Source organism: Phocoena sinus, chromosome 8, assembly GCF_008692025.1.
Source record: "Phocoena sinus isolate mPhoSin1 chromosome 8, mPhoSin1.pri, whole genome shotgun sequence".
NCBI lineage: Eukaryota > Metazoa > Chordata > Mammalia > Artiodactyla > Phocoenidae > Phocoena > Phocoena sinus.
Genome location: NC_045770.1, coordinates 96,967,125 through 96,981,235, shown reverse-complemented (window position 1 = coordinate 96,981,235; position 14,111 = coordinate 96,967,125). Strand labels below are relative to the sequence as shown.

The following is a 14,111-nucleotide window of genomic DNA, read 5'->3' as shown; positions in this document are numbered from 1 at the left end:
GACACTATAAAACTCTTAGAGGAAAACATAGGCAGAAAACTATGACTTAAATCAGAGCAAGATCCTTTTTGACCCACCTCCTAGAGTAAAAACAAAAATAAACAAATGGGACCTAATGTAACTTAAAAGCTTTTGCACAGCAAAGGAAACCATAAACAAGATGAACAGACAACACTCAGAATGGGAGAAAATATTTGCAAACAAAGCAACTAACAAAGGATTAATCTCCAAAATATACAAGCAGCTCGTGCAGCTCAATATCAAAAAAACAAACAACCCAATCCAAAAATGGGCAGAAGACCTAAACAGACATTTCTCCAAAGAAGATATACAGATTGCCAACAAACACATGAAAAGATGCTCAACATCACTAATCATTAGAGAAATTCAATTCAAAACTACAATAAGGTATCACCTCACACCCGTCAGAATGGCCATCGTCAAAAAATCTACAAACAATAAATGCTGGAGAGGTTGTGGAGAAAGGGGAACCATCTTGCAGTGTTGGTGGGAATGTAAATTGATACAGCAACCATGGAGAACAGTATGGAAGTTCCTTAAAAAGCTAAAAATAGAACTACCATATGACCCAGCAAACCCACTACTGGGCATATACTCTGAGAAAACCATAATTCAAAAAGAGTCATGTATCACAATGTTCATTGCAGCACTATTTACAATAGCCAGGACATGGAAGCAACCTAAGTGTCCATCGACAGATGAATGGATAAAGAAGATGTAGTAAATACATATGATGGAATATTACTCAGCCATAACAAGAAATGAAATTGAGTTATTTGTAGTGAGGTGGATGGACCTAGAGTCTGTCATACAGGGTGAAGTAAGTCAGAAAGAGAAAAACAAATACCGTGTGCTAACACATATGTATGGAATCTAAAAAAAAAAAAGGTTCTGATAAACCTAGGGGCAGGACAGGAATAAAGATGCAGACATAGAGAATGGACTTGAGGACACGGGGAGGGGGAAGGGTAAGCTGGGAGGAAGTAAGAGAGTAGCACTGACATATATACACTACCAAATGTAAAATAGATAGCTAGTGGGAAGCAGCTACATGGCACAGGGAGATCAGCTCAGTGCTTTGCGACCACCTAGAGGGGTGGGATAAGGAGGGTGGGAGGGAGATGCAAGAGGGAGGGGATATGTATGGGGATATACATATGCATACAGCTGATTCACTTTGTTATACAGCAGAAACTAACACAACACTGTAAAGCAATTATATTCCAATACAGATGTTAAAAAAAAAAAACTTTGTCGCTCGGGCTTCCCTGGTGGCACAGTGGTTAAGAATCTGCCTGCCAATGCAGGGGACACAGGTTTGAGCCCTGGTCCGGGAAGATCCCACATGCCGCGGAGCACCTAAGCCGGTGCACCACAACTACTGAGGCTGTGCTCTAACGCCTGCGAGCCACAACAACTGAGCCCACGTGCCACAACTACTGAAGCCTGTGTGCCTAGAGCGCATGCTCCACAAGAGAATCCACCGCAGTGAGAAGCCCACATACTGCAATGAAGAGTAGCCCCCGCTTACCTCAACTTGAGAAAGCCCACGCGCAGCAACGAAGACCCAATGCAGCCAAAAAAAAAAAGGAATAAACAAAATAAGTAAATTTAAAAAATAAAACAATTTAAAAAAATCTTTGTCCCTTTTTGACAAACATGCACTCTATCTGTATTCTGCATTATATCCTACCGGCCAATAAGATTTTGTCTGGCTTTACTTAATGATAGGCTTTTCCCCACCCCGTACTCCAAATGTAAAACTACAGGATTATATTGAATTTAGTTTTTCAATCTACAAGTTTCCTCTGAGGTTTCTGATGTATACTGCAGGGGTGGGAGGGGAACCACCTACATTGCCCTTCCCCACCCCTGGTAGAGAATCTCAGGATCTCTACATTGGAGGGCAGCTCCCTGCAGAAGTAACCAGAGGACTTGGGCCTGGGCTCTGAGTGATGGGCCCAGAACAGGGACCTAGAACGACTGCCCCCGCCCCGGCCCCTGCAATTTACTCCTGTTTGCTAGGTACAGGAAGTTATTTATTCACTGAGCCACTGGGTCAACTGACTGAGGACTAAGTGTTAGTGCTGGAAATTGAGAGATGAATGAACCACATTCTTGTTCTTGAAGAACTTAATCTGGCAGGACAGATAGACATGTAAATAAATGACCATGGAGTGTCGAAACTCACCTGTGGAAGTGAGGACAAGCTCAGAGCAGCATGGAGGAAACGGTGAATTCTCTATGGACTGGGGGAGATTTCCTGGATAATGTCATATTTGGGGATGCATGGGAGCTGACATGGATAAGGGAAGAAGAGGGCATTTGGACAGAGGGAACACACGGGCTGAGGCACGGAAGCTGTACCAGGGTCTGCCTATTAATAGTTACTCTTTTTGGGGTTTCCCTATTGAGTAGCAGGACAGGTGGATCTACTGGACAGACTGGCAGACCAAGTCAATCCAGCGTGTTGACAAGTACTCAGGCCGGAACAAGGAGACGGTGTTGGCGAATGTGGAGGGACTCATGGATATCATCGTGGTTTCCCCTCAGCGGCAGACAGGTGGACTCCAGGGTCCTAAGCCTGCTTCCTTACCATTGGTGGGGTTGGTTGGTCACCCTGAGGACGGTTAATAACCAAGACAGAGCCACAGGAGAGCCTTTTGGTTCACATCTTAAGTTCTTAGACCTTTCAGCCCCCTGTCGTTATACCTCTCCTGCCCCACGGCCCCTGGGAGTAAGGTAGCCCCGAATCTCCTCCTTTCTGAGAAGTGTCAAATTAGGAGACTTGATTCTGCCCCAGGCCATTCACATCTGCTTTGCTCCCAGGGACCAATGCCTGTGGTGTGAACAACGGCGGCTGCACCCACCTCTGCTTTGCCAGAGCCTCAGACTTTGTATGTGCCTGTCCTGACGAGCCTGATGGCCGGCCCTGCTCCCTTGGTGAGTTGGACTAATTGGCCTCCTGGAACAGCAGAGCCCTTGGAAGGGCAGGGGATCAGCAGCCTCAGCTTTGTTCTTCTGGGTGAGATTTCCCCTCAGGGGTTCTTACAGCAGAGTGACTGGGAGCAATGGGTTTGAGCTTTGGGATGGTACAGACCCAGGTTTGTCTGGCTTCTGGCATTTACTAGGATGGAAATCAGGTCTCCTGATTCCCTGATCCCTACTGTGACCTGTGCATTATCCTCTCTTCCTGCCCTTTGTGGGCCAGCTAGCCCATCCAGAGCTATTAATATTGGAAACTGGGACTTCCCTGGTGGTGCAGTGGTTAAGAATCTGCCTGCCAACGCAGGGGACACAGGTTCGAGCCCTGGTCCGGGAAGATCCCGTATACCATGGTGCACCTAAGCCCGTGCACCACAACTACTGAGCCTGCGCTCTAGAGCCCGTGAGGCACAACTACTGAGCCCGTGAGGCACAACTACTGAGCCTACGTGCCACAACTACTGAAGCCCGTGTGCCTAGAGCCCATGCTCTGCAACAAGAGAAGCCACTGCAATGAGAAGCTCGCGCACCACAATGCAGAGTAGTCCCCGCTCGCCACAAGAGAAAGAGAAAGCCTGTGAGCAGCAACAAAGACTCAACGCAGCCAAATAAATAAATTTATTAAAAAATATATATTGGAAACCAAATCCTTTTTATGTACAGTATTAAGAAGGACATCTAACAGGGGTGCCTAGGATCAGGGCAGCTAAAAAATTGCTTTATCAAATTCTCCACATGCTACTCTTGGACCATATGTAGATATTTGTGGCTCCAGTGATCCACTCCAGTCCTTGTTTTCTCTCCAGTACCTGGCCAGGTGCCCCCAGCTCCCAGGGCTACCAGCGTAAGTGAAAGGAGCCCCGTGCTACCCAACACGCTACCGACGACCTTGCGTTCTTCTACCAGCTGGACCCGCACATCTCTGGAGGAGGTGGAAGGGAGGTAAGTGGGTCAGTATGGAATTGGGGGCTCTTTGATTCAAATCGCCATGCCCTGCCAGCAGAAGACCGTAGGCCCAGCTTGATGATTCTGGCAGATGGGAGGTAGATCACATCATTAGCCACCTGTCCCTGCTACTTGGAACTGGAGATGATATTTAGACTTGCAGGTTGTTGGAAGGAATTCTTTTTTTTAGCTCTGAAGGCAAGAGGCTTTAAGATGAGCTTTAGAGAGAAATCACTCAGGAGGAGTTTCTGCCTGGCATTCCTCCTTCTTCCTTTCTTTCAGTGACGTTTGCTCTCACAGAACAAGTTTAGCACGTGGTCTTGTCCTACAGTTTACTTAGAAGCCACTAAGTCATAGTGGTCTCTGGGCTGTGGCTTTTTAACTTGGGACATCCCCAGGGATGTGATGACCTTAGTTTATAATGACCTGTAACACTCAAACACACATGCATGTATGTGCATGTGTACACACACACACACACACCGTTATTAAATAAGCAAGCATAACCATGAATGGCTCTCAAATTAAGTGTAAAACATTATATTTCATTAGACTGAAGGTGCTGTCAATTTAAAATGCATCCTGATTTGAGAGATTAAACTGAAAAAATGACCAACAGCAACTGTGAGATGCCATTAATTGTAAGACACAGTCCTATCTCAGAGATATTAGAATATAGAAAAAATGCACATCTTAAAATTGATGAAATATCATGTTATATTCCATTTAGAGAAAGTCTTATAAATATGTTTTTTATTTACACTTTGCAAAAAATCATCTGGAAATACAGATAGGAGTAAAAAAGAAATAAGTACTCATGTGTAATTAATTACCTTTAATGTTTTTTTCTGATTTGATATATGTGTATATTGTGAAATGGTTACCACAGTAAGTCCAGTTAACATCCATCACCACACGTATATACTTTTTTTTTCTTATAATGAAAACTTTTTAAATCTACTCTCTTAGCAACTTTCAGACATACAGTATTGTTAACTATAGTCACTATGATGTACGTTACATCCCCAGGACTTACTTATCTTATAACTGGAAGTTTGAGCCTTTTGACCATCTTCACTCATTTTGTCCACCCCCAACCTCTGGCAACTGCCAATCTGTATGGTATCAATTTATCTATGAGTTGGTTTTTTTTTTCTTTTTCAGATTCCACATATAAGTGATATCATATAGTATTTGTCTTTCACTGTCTGACTTGTTTTACTTAGCAGAATGTCCTTCTTTTTCATGGCTGAATAATGTTCCACTGTATACCTATACCACATTTTCTTTATCCATTCATCCACTGATGGACACTTAGGTGGTTTTCATGTTTTGGCTCTTGTAAATAATTCTACATTGAACATGGGGGTGCAGATATCTTTTTGAGACAGTGATTTCATTTCCTACTCTTACTATACTGATGTCTATCTTCCCAGGCATTTTTCTATTAGAATACTTTCATTGTAATATTATTTTTAATATCAACAGTAGCTTAAAAGATAATTAACACGTGATTTCAATTCTGAAGGCAGAAACATAGTAATAATTCCAAATAAGACCACTAGACTCAAGTCCCTAAAATGATAAGATTTGTACATGATCAAACTTATTCTATATGCCCCATTTTCTCTTGTTAGAAGAGTTTATGTAGAAAAGCAAACAGATATAAACGTGTACCTTTCTCACTAAATTTTAAGCACTAACAATCATTATTAATCTGATTTTATTCAGGTTTATTTAGAAAACTTTTGAACCCTACTCAGATATTTCCTTCCTGTCAGAGTTGTATCTGAAGACTCAGTACATCTTGGTTTCAGATGCTGCTGCAGGTAGCTCTTCTCTAAACTTTTAGGACACGTCTTTAATTGCCAGCTCATAACGTGCCACAAAGGAGTTACCGTCTCAGCATTTCAAGTTAGTTATCCAAGCCCTCCCTCTGGATGTCTTGCATATTCCCTTGTGAAAGAATGAAGGAAAGAAAAACAATATTTTTTTTTAAGTCTCTCTAGACCTTGTGATAATCTTGATCCAATCCCAGGTTTGCTTGGCTGGTAGCTTAATGAAGTCTGCTATTGATGTCCTTCGTATTCTTGCAGCTCACTCCCAAACCTGCTTCTCCTTTTTAAAGAATCCTCTTTAAAGAGTACATATTTTAGGGAATTCCCTGGTGGTCTAGCGGTTGGGACTCCACGCTTTCGCTGCCGAGGGCCTGGGTTCAATCCCTGGTCAGGGAGCTGGGATCCCACAAGCTGCATGACCAAAAACAACAACAAAAAAGAGTGCACATTTTAAAACACATTTAAACATGATACAGCATCTTGAAGACAGTAGCTCATGCTGATTTCTCTGTATTTTCTTGTCCTGCCCTCTCCTTGCTTCCGCTATCTCCTGTCTGGTATAGTCTCATATCTGAAAGCCCCACTCCCAGGCCTTTAGCCCTGTCCTTCACAGGACTGTCCCCATTTCCTGGCAGAAGGCAAGATCTTTGTTGAATATAAGTAGCCTTCACATTCAGTTTTCTCTGCCCCACAGATGCTCTGAAAAGGATGCCCGGCTGGGCCTCTGCACGTATTCCAATGAGGCCGTACCTGCTGCTTCAGGTAAGCCCTCAGTGCCCAACTGTTTTGAAAAACAAGATGTAAGGAACCTAAGTCTCCATTGATATCTTGCAGAACCTTCATGGGGACTCTTTGGGGTTGATGAACCCTTTTCTTAGACTAAATCCATAGAAAGAATAACCATAACAGCTGCCACTTATGGAGTGCTTTCTGTATGCTAGGCACTTGTTAAGCCATATTTATGTGTGCATGCGTGTATGTATATGTATTTGTATATACACACTCACCTTCAATCTCCACCAGCCCTCTGAGCAATTTATTATTTACATTTAACTGATGAGAAAACACAGGCTTAGAAGTTAAGCATCTTGCTCTAAGTCACACAGCTAGTAAGTAGTGGAAGTGGGATGAGATGCTGACATAGTGATAGGTTTCTTCTCAGCCCCCTCTCCCCTCCCGCTGTGGCCTCTTCTCTGAGAAGGAGGCCCCTAGCCATCCTCAGATGGTATGGGATGCAACAGCTACAAAAGGAGCCCTCCATCTTCCCAACCCTCACACCAGCTAGAAGACTGTCGGGGGTCCCCACCTAGCGTCCTTCTGCTCTTCCTAGGGGAAGGACTTCATGTCAGCTATGTCATCGGTGGACTCCTCAGCATTCTGCTTATTCTGGTGGTGATCGCGGCTTTGATGCTGTACAGGTAACCTCAGCCCCACTGCAGTGGCTGTATGTTTGCTGTATGTCCCATTAGCACGTTTGGGACCTCCTGAAGTTGACAGCTCACTGATTCCACCTATGACCAGCCTCATTTCAAAGTTGGATCCCTGGTCAGAGCAGCAGAAGGGAAGGGCAGAAACCTGAATGTGTACCCTTCTTCCCCAGTTACAGCCCAAGTAGTTTCCTCATTTCATGATCACAGCAACGCTTGGTATTTTCCTTATAGACTAGGATACTAAGGACACAGAGGGTGTTACCCAAGTTCACACGGTAAGAGGCAGAGCTGGTACTGACTCTAGCATCTTTGCTTTTACCACCACTCTACACTACCTCAAACCACTGAAGCTGGAAATGATCTTCTCTTCACACAAACACAACTCTTTACTACAATGTGGGGTGATAGATACATCATTGCTCGGTAGGGATCATCCTGGGAAGGTGGAATGTGTGGTATTCAATTTAGAGTCTTCCTTTTATGACCCTCTCTGTATATATTTTCTCCTAAATGCTTTAAATGCAGCAAAAATGTCAGGATTTTGCTGCTACTGCAGCAGCTTCTACTAACAACAACAACAGTAATAGTAACACCTACCATTTAATGAATATGTGTCAATGTCACAACAACCTTGTAATACAGGCATTATTATTCCTCACTTTACAGATGAGGATCTAAGGCTCAGAAAGTTTAGATTATGCCCACCAATACCCCAGCCAGTAAGTAACAGAAGTGGCATTGAAACGTAGGTCTGTTTTGACTCTAAAGCTCAGTGTATTTGTTATCTACTGCTGTATAACAAATTACCCTGAAACTTAGCAACTTAAAATGACAACCACTGATTATCTCACAGTTTCTGTGGATCAGAAATCTAGATGCAGGGACCTCCCTGGTGGCGCAGTGGTTAAGAATCCACCTGCCAATGCAGGGAACACAGGTTCAAGCCCTGGTCCGGGAAGATCCCACATGCCACGGAGCAACTAAGCCCGTGTGCCACAACTACTGAGCCTGCACTCTAGAGCCTGCGAGCCACAACTACTGAAGCCCACGCGCCACAACTACTGAAGCCCACGCGCCTAGAGCCCGTGCTCCACAACAAGAGGAGCCACCGCAATAAGAAGCCCATGCACCACAATGAAGAGTAGCCCCCACTCACCACAACTAGAGAAAGCCCGTGTACAGCAACGAAGACCCAATGCAGCCAAAAATAATAAACAAATAAAATTAAAAACAAACAAAAAAAGAAATCTAGATGCAGATTAGCTGGGTGCCTCTGCCTCAAGGTGTCTTACAAGGCAGCAATCCAGGTATCAGCCAGAGTTGTGGTCTTATCTCGAGGCTTCACTGGGGAAGGATTCAGTTCCTCGCAGGCTGTTGGCTAGAGGCCTCCCTCAGCAGTTTGTTGCCTTGTGGGCCTTTCCATAGGACAGCTTTCAACATGGCAGCTTGCTTCCCCCAGAGCAAGAGTAAGAGAGAGGGGAGGGAGGGAGGGAGAGAGGGCAAACTAAGATAGAAACCAGTTTCCTTGTTAGGAGTTTCCTTGTAACCTAATCCAGTATCCCTCACTTTTGCATGTTCTGTTCATTAGAAGCGAGTCACCAGATCCAGCCCACACTCACGGGTCAGGAATTCAGAAGGTGTGAGTACCAGGAGGCAGGGACCACTGGGCCCTCTTAGAGGCTACCTGCCACAACTTGGGTTACAGCTTCCCCAGATATTATCCCCATACAGATCTGAACTAATTTCTCATCACTTTTTCTCCTAAAGACACAAAAAATCCAAGTTAACTGATCCTGCAATGGGGAACCTGACCTACAGCAACCCTTCCTACCGAACTTCCACTCAGGAAGTGAAAATTGAAGCAATCCCCAAACCAGCCATGTACAATCAACTGTGCTATAAGAAAGAGGTAAAAATTAAAATTTATATCCAAGAGTTTGTTTTTGGAGGGCGGGGGTGGATTATACTCCAGTTGCCTGAGTAGATCAGTAAGGGATGCTGGGTAGTCCATCTACCGTTTTGGAAGTTATAGTGAACAGAAGAATGGGATGTGATTCGGGTTTCTGGAGAGGTCTATAACTTCTGAGGGAGCAGCTTGAGGGGCCCTAGTGAGAGTAAGGTTAGAAAGCAGATCCCAGAAGCTTTAGGTCTGAAAGCATGTGAGTGTGCACCTCCCTGCCAGGAGATACTTTCCCAGGCTCAGGGGTTCCTTCCCTCCTGGAGCTGTCATTCCCCAGCAGTGAGGCTGTGCCCCTCTGAAATAACCCCAAACTCCTAGGAAACACCAAAAAACCCAAGAGCTCCTGGACTCTCCCTTTCTAACCTCTGATCCAAGCTTTTGGCACCTGTGGTTGGGAATGGCTGGAGTTCTGCTATTCTTCCTCTTATCACATAATCTAGAGGGATTTCTCTAGAATTCTGAAAGTTTATATGCTTTTGTTCTTTTAACTCCTTTGTTGCTGCAGTGAAAATTTATTTGCTAAATGTTCAGGCGTGAAGAATAGTCCCGTTTTGACTAGGGAATATAGCCTGGGACTTAGATTTTCCTAGTCTGATATGACCCTTGTTTTTTTCTAAAATCCTGTAACCCTTCATGAGAAATTATCCCTTATGAGACTTAACCCATCTACTCTCTTGGCCTGTCTAGCACAGTCAAAGCCAGCCCTCACACCTATAGGGCATAATGAATACACTTCATACAATAATCATGTGATTTCAGGATCCATGAATTTCCCTATTAAAACAAAGCATCCACTACAAGCCAACACAGAAGCTGCAGGGATAGCTTGCAGATTTAGGGATGGCAGACCCCTTCTCTGTGAATACCTTTGAGAGAAAGACTCTTGAAGCTTCTTGGGTTCCTGGAGTGTCTGATGCCCCAGAAAAGAACCCCAATGAGGGCCCTAGGTTAGAAATTAAAATCATGTGACTCTTTCTCCTGTTGTATGCTTTTTCCTCAGCAGCTCTTTCACCCCTCTGATAGTCTTTCACCCTTTCTCTTCTGATTTCCTCTTGATTTCAGGTACCTGTTGCTGTGTGTTTGTAGAGGGCGTGGTATCACCCAAATTGCTAGTGCCACGTCACCCACATCTCCCTGACTTACCCCACGTGTCTCTGTGATGAAGACACTGAGTGGTCTGCATCTTATCTGACACTAATTCAGCTTGGAGGGTGTGCTGGCTGACTGGGCATGTGTGTGTGTGCCTTGATCAAGGGAGTTGTCACTCCCAGAGGGCAGGGACCATATTTTATATTGTTTAATCATCAAAGTATCCTGCTTATTGAAGGGAAGGGGCTCAATAAATATCTGTGGAACTGAACTGTTACTAAAGTAGAGCAGCAGTTGCAGGGCTCTTGGCAGGAACACCATCCCAGGGACAGAGCCCAAGCCATGGCCCATTTTCTCTTGGCAGTGGCGGCATGTTGGTTGGTATCCCCCAGAAACCAGGAGTACGGCTACCCCTTGAGGAATCCATAAAGGGAGAAGCCTGAGTGGAACTTAAGGCTGTCCTTGGAACAATCGCAGGTTGCTTGGAAATGGCCCTGAGGCTCCTGGGAGTAGAGCCAGAATAACCTCCCACAAAAGCTTATAGGTTACAGTACCCCCAGTGGATTGACAGAACTCAAGTAAGAGGGTTTTCTAGAGCCCTCCTGTCTTACCTTCTAAAACTTTTCTTCTTAAGAAAGTTAGAAAGAAGAGAATTAAGAATAAAATAGCACATGAAACTGTATTCAGTATCTTATAATAAGCTATAATGGAAAAGAATCTGACCATATATGTGTATATATATATATATATATATATATATATAACTGAATCATTTTGCTGTACACCAGAAACTAACATTGTAAATCAACTATACTTCAAAAAAAAAAAAAGGAATAGCACCAAAGTAGTTTAAAATCTTGAATAAATGCACATTTAGTTGCTTTTGTCAATTGCTTCTGATCATGTATATTAGCATGCTGTCCCATTAATAAACCCCATTAGCAACGTAATAATAGCTAACATGATCTAGTGCATGTTACGCGTCAGGCACCTACTAATTGCATTGCGTGGATTGCCTCATTTAACTCTCACAGCCATTGGTTATGAGGTACGGACACTGTTACTCTAAAGCGGTGAGCCTGAGTTTGGGAGATGTTCAGTAATTTGCCCGAGGTGATGTAGCCAGTGAGTGGCTCACGGAAGTCACGGTTCTCCCTCCTCCCTGTATGATAATGGTAATAATCATCACAGCTGCTCCTTTCCTTTTAGGCTCAGCCTCATACATTTGCTCTGACTAGATTTCCCCATTTGTTTGTGGGATTTTTGCGCTCTTCATGCCCACTCTTAGCCCATCCACTTCCTTTCTAAGTTCGTCATGAGATCCTTTACAGAGAGCCAACCAACTGACCGTGTCTCTCCACTCCCCACCCTAGGGTGGACCTGACCATAACTACACCAAGGAGAAGGTCAAGATTGTAGAGGGGATCTGCCTCCTGTCTGGGGACGATGCTGAGTGGGATGACCTCAAGCAACTGCGCAGCTCCCGAGGGGGCCTCCTTCGGGATCATGTATGCATGAAGACAGACACCGTGTCCATCCAGGCCAGCTCTGGCTCCCTGGATGACATGGAGACGGAGCAGCTGTTGCAGGAAGAGCAGTCTGAGTGCAGCAGCGTCCATACCGCAGCCACTCCTGAAAGACGGGGCTCCCTGCCAGACACAGGCTGGAGACACGAACGCAAGCTCTCCTCAGAGAGCCAAGTCTAAACGCCCATGTTTCCTTCCCTTCCTACCTGCTCCTTCTCCTTGGTGGGCTTCAGTCCCTGAGTTCGCTTATACAGCAGGCCCCTTTCCTGTGTGCTCGTCCTGCGCCGCCTCCTCCCGCCTCGTAACTGCTCCCAAGCCCTCCACTGGAGCTGTTTCCACCTGGGTTCGTAACTACCTGTGCACAAGAAATGATGGGGCATCCTGAGAATTTAGACCTGGATTTTACCACGAACCTCACCTCATGCACGCCATCCTGAGCCCCCTTGAAACCAGGCTCAGTAATGATTCCTCGTCAGTACAGAGCTCCACCTCCCCTTCCCCTGGCACCCTCAGTACCTGCCCCCCAAGAGCTGATGATCCAGGACTGCACTCGCTCCATCAGAGCTGGCCTGACCGCATCTCTGAGGGACCTTGCTGACCGGGGGGCTGGGGCGGGGGAGTGGGGGTCATGGGTAAAGAGAGAGATGAAGGATAGAGGCTGAGAGAAGGAGGAGTCAGCCCAGCTGGCATGGGCATCTGGAAAACCTCCAGCCTCGAGTGCATTGGCAACATGAAAAAGCTTTTAAGGGTGATTGGGCCTGGGTGTCCTCTCCACTGCCAGCAATGGATATTATTCTTGCCCTGACAGTTGTTGTTTCTTCAGCTGCAGATACTGATGAGGTCTGGGTACGGCTCAAGCTGTTCTTCCTCCTGCTAGAACATCTGGAGCCTTTTCTACCTTCAGATGACTGGGGGGTCTCTATCACATGGCAGCTGGCTAATATGAATTCCCTCCTGCTGCCTCCAGGTTGTGAGCCGGTGTCTTGAATGCATGTGGGACCCTCAGGGCTGGGTCTCTGCAGTGTCTGAGAAGCACTGCTTAGACCAATCTTAGCACATCCCCTGAACTGTAATGTTCTGCCACTTTCTCCTTCCTCATTCTCTGGGATTCTGAGCACAGAGATCCTGAAGCAACTCTCCAAAGAAGGGCCAGAAGTTTTCATACATGGTCAGGAAGAGTGATTGGTTTAGAGACTTGAGGCACCCAGGGCTTAAAGGGAAGTATCCATGAAGCTGAGCCTCCTGTGTTCTCTCTCAGGTGCTCAGGGATCTAAGTGAGTAGACAGAGCCTGCGGCTGTGGGTGGTGAAGTTCCCATTCCGACTCTTCCCAGCTAAGTGACTCCCTTTTCATGCTGAGGTGCCATCACTTGGTTCATGCTTATTCACACGAAAGGCATGTGTGTCACACTAGTGTCAGGGGAGTTGAGACTTTTGACTATCCTAAAACTTCTACCTAGCTCTTCTTTTTTGGGGAGGAGGGGAGGTGCCTAATTTGCTTTTTCTGACCTAGCCTTGTAGGCACGTATGGTGAAGAGGCCTAAATAAAGATGCAGAGTGGGGGGCGAGGAGTAGGAAGGTAGAGAGAACCACTGAGGAAGCCCTTTCAGCCCAGGGCAGATCCAGACCTCTTTCACCCAGGGATCAAAAGCAACAACAGGAACTGAGAATGGAGTGGGGGTGCTTCAAGGGGAAGTTTCCGGATTTGAAACACATCCTGGGGTTCTTGGTATTGAGAAATCAGCTGCCAAACATGTAAGTGAAAAGGGAAGATCAGAGCAAACCTTTTCTGGTCAGTTCTAAGACCGCTAGAGACAGGTGCCAGGCTCTTAGCCCTGCTCGCCGTAGCCAGCCCCAGGTCTAGACCCTCATAGGACAGCCAGGCCAGGCCAAGCAGGCTTTTCCAGTACACAGAGTGGGAAAGGAAAGGTCCTCTTCCTGGGAGGAAAGGGGGACATTTCACACTTGATGGGGCAGTAAAAGAAGGAGCCCTTTGGGTCCTCAGACTCACGGTTGAGCATGGGGAGAAAGTAGCAAAGTGGCATTTTCTTGAACGGAAAGGGGGAAGGATCTTATTGCACTTGGGCTGTTCAGAATGTAGAAAGGACATATTTGAAGAAGTATCTATTTGAGCACTGATTTACTATGTAAAAAGCAAAATCTCTCTGTCCTAAACTAATGGAAGTGACTCTCCCACGCTCATGTGTAATGGTTTTAACGTTACTCACTGGAGAGATTGGACTTTCTGGAGTTATTTAACCACTATGTTCAGTATTTTAGGACTTTATGATAATTTAATATAAATTTAGCTTTTCTTAA

The 14,111-nt window shown here is 45.4% G+C and overlaps 1 protein-coding gene across 1 annotated transcript in view; it reads left to right on the top strand.

The window, feature by feature from the left end:
• Positions 1–14,111, top strand: part of LRP4 (LDL receptor related protein 4) — a 51,996-nt gene extending 37,885 nt beyond the window's left edge. The window contains exons 32-38 of the mRNA XM_032641355.1: positions 2,440–2,584; positions 2,851–2,964; positions 3,813–3,948; positions 6,484–6,551; positions 7,120–7,207; positions 8,987–9,128; positions 11,642–14,111. Coding sequence (XP_032497246.1) covers positions 2,440–2,584; positions 2,851–2,964; positions 3,813–3,948; positions 6,484–6,551; positions 7,120–7,207; positions 8,987–9,128; positions 11,642–11,974 — 1,026 coding nt within the window. The 3' untranslated portion in view covers positions 11,975–14,111. The remainder of the gene's footprint in view (positions 1–2,439; positions 2,585–2,850; positions 2,965–3,812; positions 3,949–6,483; positions 6,552–7,119; positions 7,208–8,986; positions 9,129–11,641) is intronic.